This window comes from Purpureocillium lilacinum, assembly GCF_023168085.1.
Source record: "Purpureocillium lilacinum CBS 284.36 DNA, scaffold_3, whole genome shotgun sequence".
Lineage (NCBI taxonomy): Eukaryota > Fungi > Ascomycota > Sordariomycetes > Hypocreales > Ophiocordycipitaceae > Purpureocillium > Purpureocillium lilacinum.
In genome coordinates this window covers 1,989,921-2,003,090 of record NW_027072113.1, presented here as the reverse complement: position 1 = coordinate 2,003,090, position 13,170 = coordinate 1,989,921, and the positions used below count along the sequence as shown (strand labels likewise).

General features: G+C 56.7%; 3 protein-coding genes across 3 annotated transcripts; 1 reads left to right on the top strand and 2 right to left on the bottom strand.

Annotated features, from left to right (window-relative positions):
- Positions 1-350: 350 nt before the first annotated feature.
- On the bottom strand, positions 351-2,302 carry PLICBS_004185 (uncharacterized protein; the record flags this gene model as incomplete). Its single annotated transcript, XM_065600468.1, has 8 exons — positions 351-558; positions 618-742; positions 904-1,037; positions 1,106-1,225; positions 1,356-1,736; positions 1,840-1,875; positions 1,924-1,960; positions 2,288-2,302. The coding sequence occupies 8 exons, from the start codon at positions 2,300-2,302 to the stop codon at positions 351-353; spliced, it is 1,056 nt and encodes a 351-aa protein (XP_065456540.1).
- Positions 2,303-7,098: 4,796 nt separating this feature from the next.
- PLICBS_004184 (uncharacterized protein) lies at positions 7,099-8,819 on the top strand (the record flags this gene model as incomplete). Its single annotated transcript, XM_065600467.1, has 5 exons — positions 7,099-7,340; positions 7,396-7,920; positions 8,267-8,315; positions 8,401-8,560; positions 8,614-8,819. 5 exons carry the CDS (start codon positions 7,099-7,101, stop codon positions 8,817-8,819), a joined length of 1,182 nt encoding a protein of 393 aa, XP_065456539.1.
- Positions 8,820-10,276: 1,457 nt separating this feature from the next.
- Positions 10,277-12,592, bottom strand: PLICBS_004183 (uncharacterized protein; the record flags this gene model as incomplete). The annotated part of the gene is made up of 2 exons (XM_018327103.2): positions 10,277-12,284; positions 12,339-12,592. 2 exons carry the CDS (start codon positions 12,590-12,592, stop codon positions 10,277-10,279), a joined length of 2,262 nt encoding a protein of 753 aa, XP_018174134.1.
- Positions 12,593-13,170: the final 578 nt, after the last annotated feature.

Here is a 13,170-nt window from a genome sequence, read left to right as displayed (position 1 = left end):
AGGGCGGCGCCTGCCTGACGGGATGTTCAAGGTTACAAGGGCGCCGGCTGCAAGTACGTCACCTCCGGCAGGTACGGCAGGCAGGCAAAGTACTTGCAGTACGCCGGTGGAGGGCCTCAGGAACGAAGTACTGGCGGGCGGCTGGAACCTTGGCGGCCCAGGGCTGCCACTCCTGGCCGCCCGCTAATAACAGTGACACGCCGACACCTCAAACCTGCCACTTCCATGCAACTTCATGCAGCTTGGCCACAATACTCTTCAATCTGCCGATGCGTAAATTGCAGGTGTCAATCATCCCGGGATCCCATGTGTGTCCAGTATTAACGACACTTTTACCCCGGCCCTTCTCATCACCGTCGAACCACCTCTGTCAGCTCCGTCGTCGGCCGCACGTATGGCTCAATAGAGCCGCGAACCCTCGTCCGTTGCTCACAGGCATACGCCATCGCAAACGCCTTCGTCTCGCTGAACTTGTCGCCTGCAAATTCTGGTCCATAGGGCACGTTCGGGCTTGTGCCGTCCCCGGATTGCCGCACCGGCGTGTCGTCGGGTGACGCCCTATGGGAACGTCACGACAGGCGTGCCCATCCACGGGCTTGAGCAGGTAAGAGTACGACGCCGGCATGGCGATGGCGTCGAGCGAGTGGTTGCGCAGTGCTCTCGTTAGGTCCAGCTCACCCACGTAGTGTCGCATGGCCGTGCAGTTGTGTATGCAATCCGGCGACGTGGGGTCCGCGTCGCACTTCAGCAGCTTGTCTCAGTATTCCGTCTCGTACACGCGATACCTCTCGAGCGGATGGCTGCGCGCAATGTCTCGAAGCGCGACAAGCGATGTGATGTTGTTGAAACTCGTCTCGAGATTGCCGAGGTAAGCTGGCAGATTACGACAAGGCCGCATCCAACCTTGACTCTCGTGGGCTTGGTCCTGAGAAGAGCCTCAACCCCAGGCACCCGAACATCGTCGATGATGATTGCACCGGCCGAACCCAGAAGGAGCGTCGAGTTGAATATGCCGAGTGCAGGGATTGCCGTCTCGTCTATGTTGTCTTCGCACACCAGCTCCCAGACCACTCCCAGTCCTTCCTGTGGAGTCCAGGCTCCTTACATGCCGCCACATAATCGGGCTTCTTCTCATCCTCAAACGGAATTATCCTGGCGTAGTTGACGTGGGAATCACGTCCAATAACGGCTGACAGAAGGTACGTGGCGCCCTTTATGATTCGTGCTATGGGATGTGACCGTACTTCCCGACGACAACCGGGACGGATCTTGGCCTGGATGGTATGCTCCGACCGTCTGGCCCCCGCAGAGAGACCAGCTGCAGGGCGTTGGTGCGACTCCTCCAGTCCGCCCACTGTGACATATTGGTCGTCCCGAGCATGGCAAGGGCTTGCGCAACTTGGCAGCAACGGTAGTGTCCCGCTTGGGCTGCGCGCCGAGGAGCGCAGATGAGTCGGCCGTCGTGTTCATGCCGTCGTCTGTGGCCATATTGCCGTTGAGGAGGACGGGAATGCCGTGTAAGGCCTCCAGAGACAAGGCATTATCAGCCCCGCGCCGGATTGGATCCAGCATAGGCGCAACTGAGAGCGAATCTGGATCAATCTCGGTCACGGCGACCTCTTCCATGTGCGCAATGTACGCCTTGACTGGGTCAACACTTGTGAATCTCCGGGCATCCAGGCCGGCCCGGAAGTCCTCAGGCGTCGCGTCCAGAAGCGGCGGAAGCACATCCCGATCTAGGGTTGCTTAGGAACAGTCATCCAGAGCGACAGCGTAGCATTCTGCTTGCATGAGAACGTCGGAATTACTCAAACGACTCATAAGGTCAAGTTCACTTACGTGTCTTTGGTTCACGATGCCGCTTAATTAGAGTAGCTGCCACGGTCGTCAGTCAGCGACCAGCGCATAAGAACGGAAGCCAACAGGAGCTGTAGAAGATCTTGACGCTTGAGGGTGCATTCTGTATTCAGCGAGATATAGAGTCAGCTGGCCATGCCAAGCCAGGACCCAGTGATCCCCAACTCCTGAAGCCGTCACGATCTGTCAGGTGAAGCATAACATCGCCGGCGCCAGCAAGAGTGGCCTAATGCGAAATAATTTCAGCGAGCAGCCTTTTGCGGCGAGTCCAGCCTGCGGATGCATTGTCTGGTTTCGTTGAAACATGAACATGAGTGCCTGCGGGCGGCCGCGACAGCGTGTGCAGCGAAGACAACCTACGTCAACACCTGGTCACTCGTTACTCGATCCAGCTGCCTGCATCAATTCACACTTTTTGCGAGTTGCCAACATCCGAACCCTTCATGTTGCCGTAGACGCGGCACCCCGAGTGACTGTCCGGTGTGCGGCTTAAACTACGATGTGGCCGGCTGCCTTCCATGCTGTGTCCTGGAGCACTGTTAGAAACTTGTCCCCCGCTCTATCGGTACTTGTCGTGTCGCCCTCCTAGTCTTCATCAGGGACTCGGTGACTCCATTCAGTTGTCGGACACCCTCGGCATCTGCAAACACAGCGTCCGACCCTTGGACAATTACGCGTCACTCTGCTCTCACAACTGTAAAAAGAAAGCCGCCCTCCGAATGGAAACATAAAAACGTAACGGTGACGGGACCGATTTCTGCAACGGGTCGCACCGCTGCCAAGCTGAACTAGCTCCAGCGTTGGTTGCCGAACAGGGCGAGCAAATGCTGACCATACATGCACCAACGCAAAAGCCATACCGAACTGCGACATGCAGCTGCGTGGCTCATGCAGCAGTCCTATATTGGGGGCCAATACCGAACTACGCCCTCCCGTTCGCGGTGCACTTTCATGCAGACGAGCGCTGTGCAGGCAAAGATCTTCCAAGGCAGCAGTCATCGCTTTACACCCTCACGTACGGGAACAATGCACCTGGACTGCTCAGCCGCGCTTATAATGCTTTGCAAGCACCGTCGAGGCACGGGCACGGGAGAGGATCATTGCGTTCACCCACCAGCGGCATCTTCATCTTCAATCCAAACCCTTGCTTGTACTCTATACCATGCTACCAATTCCACTACCCTGTGACACCTACTGTAACAGCAACGGGTGAAGCGAGTCGAGCGGGGCTTGCGCCTTACAACTCCCCGTAGAGTCACAATGAGGGTCCCTCGCGGAGACATTCTTTACTACGTCACTCTCACAATCACCCGGGACGGAAGCACGAGGTACACCACCATTCTCCTGGGCACGAAGACGAACGAGCCCCTGAGCCCCTTCACTGCGACCTCGATAGCACCCCAGGAGACCACCGCTAGCGGGGGCAGTGCGGCCAGCCCACGACAAGGAAGGGACACGGCAGTGACCGCGTTGATTGTGGTCGGCGTTCTCCTGGGTGTGCTGCTGATCTCAGCGCTGTTCTGGTGTTGCTGCATCGCTCCATATCGAACACATGTGCATTCGAGAACCCCAACTGCGGTGACAAGCTCAAGGTCCACCAGCCCAGACATTGATGTTGTACCGCCCCCGATAAGGCCGCCCCCGGTCCATCCTGAAAGCGGAGATGGGACGGATCGGATATACAGAAGGGGTCGTGGACAAGGCATTCCCCCTCCACTCAGAAAGGAAGGGTAGATTGTACAAAAGGTATGATGGGCAGGAGAGGCACTTAAAGCCCCTGGAAGAGGCGTTGCCCACACAACGAGTACTGAAATAATCCTGTCATGGCATTTTCCTGTGTGAGCAAGCTCACACTTGGCTCATGGGGGCATGGCGACGGAGTTGACAAAGGCACAAAGCAGACCTGCTGAGAAGAAGCTATCATGTACGTCATTACCGTCAATTGTACCGTCTTGCGTTCTCGTGAGAGCCTGGAGATGTGATAGCCGAAGTCCGATAACTCCTCCTCATTCTAGAACAGAATGCGATAGATTCCTTCATGATAGACTCAACAGTATTTCTCGGACCGTTCATGCCCAGGAAATGTTGAGCTCCTCCTCTGTCCCCCCTCTGCGTCCCTTGATCCCCCATGTTGGTGTGATGGGAAGTACTCGCCAGAGACTGGATCCATCAGGCCGTTGCTTGATAATGACGCTGCCCGTTCTCTGGGTCGAGCTTGGATGTTCCCCCCTGTGCCTTGCGGCGCCCTATACGGATTCGGTGCCCATCTAATACCGTTGTGTGTGTCTTGTGACATTTGGTCTTGTGGGTGTTGTAGGTGGGCTCCGTTCAGTGGTGTCATTTCGCGGGCTCTTCGCGACGAACCGTCACCGGAGAGGGGCCACTCTTCGTTTCGTTGGACAAGGGATCTACCTGACGTTGGGGAAGGTAGGGCGGGCGAAGCAGTGGGCCTCTGCCGTTCAGATTCCGAGTCCTTCGATGACTTGCGCCTTCGCGTCCACCCTAATCTGGCCCCCTGGGTTCTCGGGCTGAGCTTGGGGTGCTTCTTGAGTCCAAAATAGCCTGCGTGTCGAGAAAAACTACCTTCGCTTTTTCTTCCTCCCTTCTGTTGTCTCGGTTTCGATGCGGCTGGGCCATTCGAGACTGTCTCGTCAACGATTGATCTCTGGGCTTCGGGGACCACAAGTAAATAGCTTACCAGAATCATGTTGGCACTGTTCAAGCAGTTTAGGGCTTCGATGGCCCGGGGAGCAGGGCTCTGCATATTCCGTCGCAGCCTCGGGCTCACAGCGACTTCGGGGCGAGCTGGTGTGGGAACTGACGTCACCTTCGCTTGTATCTGATTTGCTGGGATTGAGATCGGAAGTGCTGTCTTCAGATCCAGAGTCGCTACTGTCGGATTCCTCCGAGGAGTCAAACGGCGGGTCTGGGACCGAGTCGTCGTAAACCAAAACAAGAGGTTTGACGACTGAAAGATCACCTGCACTACCGGCGGATCGACGACGAATGCCTGGGAAGAGGCAGCGGAACACCCCCTTCACGTCGTCCTCGCTGGTCACATCAATCCAGTCTTTGACGTTTTTCAGGTCCCACTTTGACATGTCAGCTTCACTGAGGTTTTGTCCGCGCTGAAACTTTGGCACCTCGAGAGAATACTGATACCGAGAGCAAGAGATTCGTTGATATAAATCGGCCGCACACTCCACCACGTTTTTTTGAAGCCTTGGCAGGAAGTCTGCCAACGGATCCCTCCCGCCCCTTATTTCCAAGTGCATGATTTGCCGCAGATGGTGCGACAGTTCGTGGACCGCTTTTATTGTTTGTTCACGTTTCTCCCGTCGGGCAGTGTTGGTTCTGACGAAAGCACTCAGTGTCGTCGATTTCCATCTGTTTGCCGCCACTGGGTTGTGCGTCGCATGGTCAGTCAACAGGCTCATGGTGGCTAAGGAAAACATTGGCATACTCTCTCCATCTGCGGTCGCCTTGATGCTCTTAAATATCTTCTTAAATACGACTTGAGTCTGGCCGGGTATGCCAATTGGGAACCACGTCTGGTCTTTGTCGTGCTCGTCGCTCCTGAAAATATCCTCGTCTAAGCGATGCCAGATGGCCAGGGACAGAATGACCAGGATGCATGTCGTGCTGTTGTATTCCGCCAGCCATCCCATCCAGTTCTGTTCTCCCGGTGTCGCGTTTCGCCGGACTTGACGGAGAAGGACATCTCTGCTGAAGTGCCAGCCTCGCTGGTCGTCTCTGAGGTGATGATGAACAGCTTGTATCCAGCTGAAGATAGCGTCCCGAAGTTTTGAAAAGCTCTCCTGTATCCCAACATCTGTTATCTGGTCCGTTTCGCCGTGAACTTTCATCAATCGAGCGAGGAGCTCGCCGTTTTTCCGCTCGAGCTGATGTAGCTGTCTGACTGCATCGTCTGGCCAGTGCTTCGGGGGCTCCATTGCTGCCAAGAATAGGTGCTGCTGAGATGGTGCAAGATCAGATGGCACCGAGGGACACGAAGCAAGTATTCTGTTTTTCCTCGTTGCCACTTACGGAGTGACCGAGCACAACCTGTGCCGGGCTCGGGCCGCCAAGTTCAGGGAATGCAGAAACTTCCTGCCCGACACCGACCTGGGCGGGGGCGAACGAGTCGTGGACGAACACAACGCCACCGCCTCTCTGTCTTCTGGGGTGGCGGAATGTAGTGTAACCGCAACTGGCATTCCCTGCAGATGATGTGTCAAGAGCCAGTTGGGGTCAAGTCCTGCTGAGTGACCGGGAGAACTCTGGGAGGGTGGGAGGCCTGCGTCGATTTTGCGCCGCCGCCCTGCTCACCGGTCGAGAGCTGTTGCCTTGTTCCGCTCCATGCATGGCCCCCAGCAATGTGATACACAGCTGACGAATTTTGCCTGATAGGTCGCCTTCTTTGAGTGACACTCAGCCGCAGCACCAGCCGAGCCTCACTCGGATCGACTGGTTCAATGTAAAAGTCCTGGTGAAGAGGACGAGGCCGCGTTTCTCGATCTTCGTGGCCATCGTTGTCGCCTCAGATTGAGTGTCATTTTCAAGCGTCTCTTGCCATCATTGTATATGTTATCATGGCGAGGGGTGCAGTCGCCGCCAGTGCTGGCGTTGCGCCAGTTCAGAGGCATTCTCGGATCCTTGTAGCGGTAGACTTCGGTGAGCAAGTCATTTGAGATTGGCCAGTACCTCGCCGTCTACATATGTACTTACACCTCATAGGCACCACGTTTTCAGGCGTTGCCTACACGTTCGCCAACGAAGAAGAGGTATGCATGTGCCCTAACGAAGGAAACAGCCATCTGGGCAACCTGCTAATGGTCAGTGATCAGGTTCAGAATGAAAGCATAGTCACTGAATGGGGCGAAGGACTCATAGCTGAAAGGGTGCCGACGTAAGTTGATAGTTCATCAGCCTTCACTGTTAGCAGCACCTGAACTGAAACTCGTCAGGGTTCTGAGGTACAAATATGGTGGCACGACTGGCACATCATACTGGGGTTTCGATGCCGTCAGTAAAACCCGCTCGGGAGAAAAGATGCACGAATGGTTCAAGCTAGGCCTCTGCCCGGAACTCGAACATTCACGGGCAGTCAGCTCCGAGCTCCTGAGAAGGTTCCCGAGCAAAGTCGCCTTGCCTCCAGTTTCTCAGGAGCAATGCGAGGAACTTGTGATCACATATCTTTCTGCACTCAAACAAGCCGTTGATCGACTATTCGCCTCCATCATGGACGGGATCCAGGATTTGCCTCGGGAGTACATCATCACTGTTCCTGCCATGTGGAGCCATGGTGCGCAGGAAACAATGCGCAAGTGTGCCGCGGAAGCGTTCTTGGGTGACCAGCGGCGGAAAGAGCAAATCCAAATGGTAGCTGAGCCTGAGGCAGCTGGCATATACGCGTTATCGTCGATGCGTGAGATTGGCCTAGAGAAAGGCGACACCTTTGTCATCTGTGATGCGGGCGGAGGGTGTGTACTTGCTGCTGTCCCAAGTCCGTATGAAGCACACTAACCACGTGGGCAGTACTGTTGATCTATCCTCCTACACAATCACATCCATGGACGGCTTCATCAGCCTCATGCGCGTGTCAACAATATCCGGCGAATTGTACGGAAGCAGCTTCCTCAACAGAATCTTCGAGGACTACTTGACCAAGAAAAAAGAGTTGAGGCACATAGACTGGACCAGCAGAAATGGCATGCGACTTTTGTGGTCGGCGATAGCCGAGTTCGAGAGCACCATCAAGCCGCAATTCACGGGCAATGAGAACGACGCCTTTTACCTCACGACGCCATTCCCCAGCCGTTCGCCTTCCGGCGAGGGCATAGAGCTCGTGATCCCCGCGGACGACATTCGGGTCAAAGTGTTTGACCTTGTGATTTCCAAGATTTGTAGCCTCGTGAGCGACCAGATCAGAAACACAGTCGCCACTACGGGCGGTGTTAAGGAGGTTTTGTTGGCTGGAGGTTTCGGGCAGAACGCTTATCTGAAACGCCGTCTTGAGCAAGAGGTCGGTGAGGATATCAAGGTCCGCAAGATCGAGAACAGGTAAGTTTCGTGATTGCCCCCGACAGACGTGTGCGGCCTATTTACGAGACTACAGCCGCACAGCCATTGTGAGGGGCGCTTTGATGGCCGGTCTATCCGGCGTAGGTGGCACTTCAGAATATGCAGCCGTGAAACCAACCGAGCATGGTGAAGGCCAGACGCCGAGGACAGCGGGGAGGATCTATGCTCGCAACAAGCCCACGAGGGTCACGGCTAGACAGGCACCTCGCCACTACGGGACACGCGTCTATCAGACGGAAAATTCCACCACTCCAGCTCGCAGAAATGGACGGAATCAATGGTATGCATGCCACAACGAAACATGGACGATTCTGACAACGTCTAGGACCAATGAGCCCTGTGAAATCGAGGTGATGGAGTGGTTCGTCAAAAAGGTAAGGGTGCCGCCTCCTGCCAGTGGCCGGTCGCAACATTAGTCCCGCCCTGCATTACGTTGGGTAATGTTAACCCAGCGAAAAGGGCGAAGAGATACGAAACGGTGAGGCGAAGAAGTTCGGATATGAGTTCAAAGGGAACGTCAAGGAAGACAAACCGCGCCCTGTGATAACTTGCAAGATATACTCTTCCAAGGAAGATATCCCCCCGTCGCGCCCGCACACCAAGGAACACCCTGTGCCATGTACGAACTTCCTATAATAGCCCCCGGCATGACGTACACTGACTCTTCTTAAGCTCTTGCAAAGCCCCTTGCCATTCTCACCATCGACCTTAACACAATCGATTCATTGCCGTACGAGGTCAGAAACGGTCGCCACTACTATGAGGTCGAGTTTGACGTGTACATGACTCTAAACTCGGCCGAGCTCACGTTCAGTCTTGGTAGAGGCGAAGAAACGTACAAGCCAGCAACGGTGACGGTGAACGAGTGGTTGTCTTGAAAGGGGTCGGTCCAATGTACTGGCACGTCTCAGCTGGGCATGGTTTCAGGGGTGTTCGACGCAGGGGAGGTACGACGTATATCATGGTGAAGATTGTTCCATGCTCCGAGACTAGTGTGCGTCGAGGTGGACTGGGGAAGATGTTCCGCCCCTTGCCCGTGAGTAAACGACTTCATGAGTTTCCATTACTTCTACAAAGGCCTCGAAGGGCCTCAGACTGAGCAACCAAAAGAGACACTTAATTCTTCCACCCGCGTCCCCTTTCCCCCCTTTCTCTTGAAAGCCATGCTAATGGCGGTTGCCACCTTGGAGTAGTTTTGTAAAGTCAAAATGTGTGCATTCCGCACGGTGTTCCAGGTTGCAAGTGCCACTAACAACACGCAATCTCGTCACACTCTGTCATGCCTAAATTCCTCGTTGTTTGTCCATTCAAAAGACGCAAACCAGCCGAGCAGTTCAACGAACCAGCCTTTCACGCCTATCGCCCCTCCACATCCGCATCCGCATCCGCAACCGCAGGTACGCCGCCCTGCGATGGCTCAGGCGCCCCAGGCAGCATCCCAAAGTGCTTTGAATAGATAGGATAGCCAAGCGCGCTGGACCGGGGCTTCCAGGACAAAGGAGGGCGGGTACGGCTCAGACTCGCCACGGGAGGAGGAGTCGTCGTCGTCGATCCCCCACCTGCGGTCGTGGTAGTAGGCGGCGCAGCAGGGCAGTCAGCCGCCGTGGCTAAATGCGGAACCCCTTCGACGATTGTCTTGGAAATAGGGACCACAGCCTCGGTGGTAGGTTTTGGGCGGGTTGATCGGTAAATCCATGGAGGCACGAAGGCGGCCTGGGCGGTGGCCGCTGCGGCCAGCAGGGCGACAAGAGAGGACTTCATCTTTGCGAAACCCTGTCGATGATACATATAACTAATGCTTGGCTGTTGGAGATTCTTGTGAAGCGACGGCGTCGGGATACTAACTTTATAGGAATGAGGGAAAGGAAAGAGTGAGCGGCGATGATGAGGTTCAGAACAGCACAAGAGCGACGAAGAACGACAGAAGTGCCGTTTTAAGATAGTCATGACGACCTGAAGGTTTCACGATGCGCGGAGCTTATTGTCAAGCAAATCTTGCTTGTGTTTGGCGGCGCTACGACCCTAAGCAATAAGATTGAACCTTGCGCAGCAAGTTCAGGTATCCAGCCCAAAGTGAGGCAAGCCGTGACGCTTTAGTAATGGCAGCCGTAGCTCTTAGTCTTCATTATGCCAGTCGCGCGCCTAATATGACACTGTACAATCGTCTGACCGTGTTCCAGATATCTCGATACTCCCAATGCGCCCAGTATTCCAAAAATCAATATTTCCATCGCCCATGGAGCCCCAGTTGAGCCATGATAAAGAAGCACACCCAAGACCCCAAAATTTGTACTCGCTGCACCTCGATACGCCATACTCGCTTGCTCCTATACCCTCACAGAGGCTCCGTCTCCTTGGCGGCGACAGACCGAATCAGGCGCTCGTACTTTGCCTGGGCCTCTTGCTCCGGGTCTCTGAATTTGATTGTGCCGCTCGAGTCCAGTGGCTTGTTCGCATTCGTAGTCCATAGCACTCCCAGTTTGGTTGGCCGCGCTGGCTCCGTCTCTGGCTCCGATTTTGGCGTGGACACCCCCGTTCTGGGCTCGTCGACAGCCACGGGGCCGTCGACGTCGCCGTCCTGCTCAACTCGTGGCAGTCGCATAGCCAGCAACACGTACTCTGCGCGCGTCATGTTGTCCATGACATCATCCATGTAACGGCGCACTTCATCCTGCGGGGCCACGACCCGCGCCAGGTTTTCCAAGTGCCGGCCAGAGCTTGTCTGAAGACGAATGGTGACGGGCTGATAGTAGTCCAAGGCCGGGTCCCCGCCATAATCCGAAACGCTGCCCTTGCGGACAATCAGGAACGAGGCTACAACCTGCTGGCCAGACGGAGAGGGCAGAAACTCTAGTATGCTAAACTTGGGAAACAGATACCGGTCCCCAGTGCCGAAATCGAACACAACGGCTGATATATCTGGCCGGGCAGCGGGTGGCGGTCCTTTCGAGCGCAACGCCTGTGGGTTCGCTTGCGGTACGGCAGAAGGCGTTGGCGGCTTTGCGTGACCATTGGGCACCCCGTTTGGTGTTGGCTGTCTTGGCTGAGGCGGAGTCGGCGGAGGTGCTTTGGGGACAGTCTTTGCGTCGCGATGTAGTCGATCTAGTATTTCTTTGAGATCCTGCGCATCCGTGAAACCAGGACGGCCTTCCGCGATGCGGCGGATCATGTCTTTGGTCCTTTGGTCTTCCAGAGCCGTCTTCACAAGCAAAACGACGAGAGGGTCGCTCCGCGGCGGTGGCCGTAGTTCGCTGGATTTTTGGTTCGGGTTTGATGCGAGAACAATATCTAGTATCGTTCGAACCTCATCCGCAAAATACTTGACGGTGCGTCCGTCAACGAGCAGTCTATCGGCGGACGGCCCCTGCTGGCCTCCCCTGGACTTGTATTCTGCATTCAGCTGATCAATTATCTTCTGGAACTTGGCCAGCTCCCCTTCTTTGGCCTGCCCCACGGCCACGCGTTTCATTAGATCGCGTAGCTCGGGGTCCCCAGACGCCTTCTGGGCGAGAAGGGCGATGACTGGATCATTGGCAGCCGGTTTGACTGGCGCTGGCTTCGCACCAGCGGCGCCTGGGGGCGGAGCTGCGGGCGCAAGAGACCCGGGAGGACGATTCCCAGGTTGCGCCAGGTGGGGAGCGGCGGGCGGAGGAGCCACCGCCGGTCTCGGTGGAGGGTTTGAGGGAGGCCGGGTGCCGGGATTGTGCGGGATCGCCGTCGGCGGCACTGGTGATGGCGCAGGTGACGGTCGAGGCGGAGCACCCGGGCTCGGCGAGAGGACAGGTCGTTGAGCGGCAGGCTGAGGAGGAGTGGGCCTCGGAGCCGCGACTTGAGGAGGGGGCTGAGCCTGCGGAGTTGGTGATGGCGATTGCAAAGCACGCTGCGGCGCCGGGCTAGGAGACGCAACAGGCTTGGTTGGGGCGGGCACGGGCATGGGCGCCGGCGAAGCTGCCGCGGGAGTCGGGGTCGGCGGAGGGGGCATCGACCCGTTGGGAGGACCATACTGGAGGACAGGCCGTGCTAGCGCTGGCTGCTTTTGCTGTTTCTGCGGCTGTGACTTCGGCGCCGGCGCCGGCGATGGGGATTGCTTCTGCGCCGAAGACGGCGGCGGATCCTGTGGTGGCAGCTTCGATGCCTTGACAGCGAACATGGTCGCTTCGACGATATGCGGCTCGATAGTAATCGTGACGGTGCCGACCTTGGTCATGCTGTCCTTTGGCGGGTTGTTAGGGTCCTGATGCAGGACGCCTTTTCGCTTGTAGGGCTTGGTCCAGTATTTTTCGAAAAGACCCTCGTTGATCCATTTGTGACGCGAGCGGGACAGGGACTCGGTGAGGACGCCGCTAGATCATGTCAGATTTTGGGCCGCAGACACGAGGACGTGCGAGCCTGCTTACCTCTCCGACAGAGACTGGAATTCCTTGGAAGACAAGTCCAGGGGCTGTGGATCGTCGACCGTGGGAAGCGGCTGGCCGACTTGAATGGACGTGGGCAACGGCGGCGGCGGAGGAGGCGGTGGTGTCGGCTCTCGAACGGGCTCCGGGGGCGGCGCAGGTGTCGATGATGGTTCGCGAGGTGTCGACTGCCGCCTCTTGGCTGCCTGCTCGAGCCGGGCGGCAGCCCGCGGTGGCAGCTTCCTCTTCCTCTCCATGGCGACGCGCGAGGGCCGCGACAGGCAGGCCGGGGGGCGATGGTGTGGCACGCGAGACGGGTCGACTCAAGCTGGTGTTGAAGCTGGGCAAATCATCATAAGGGCGCCATGCGGAGCGCGGCGGCGGTTGAAGGCGGCGACGGCGGGCAACGCACCGCACGCGGAGCAAGAAGCTTGAACGAAGGCAAGAAAGAGTGAATGGGGTGGGTGGTGATGTTGGTGAATTGGATGGCGGGAAGTGGAAGCTGATAAATGACTGGAGGTGCAGAGGTCAAGTCAAGCAAGGTCGAGGCCGGCGAGGATGCGGCGCGTGATTGGCCTGGGGCCGGAGGCGGAGTCTCGAAGTACCCTGTACTCCGTACCCGTGCTTGGGGAGCTCAGGTAAGATCACAGTCGACGCTGCATGAACCGTGCTTGGCTCAGTGGTCCCAAGGCTGGGCTTCCAGCCACAGCACGACAGCCTGTCCTTCCGGAAACAATACTGCCAGTGGCCAGTCGCTGGACGCAGGACGCGTTTTACGATGCGATTTTACGAGGAAGATGTTCGCCGAGCTTGCGTCGACGTCGACGGAGGTTGG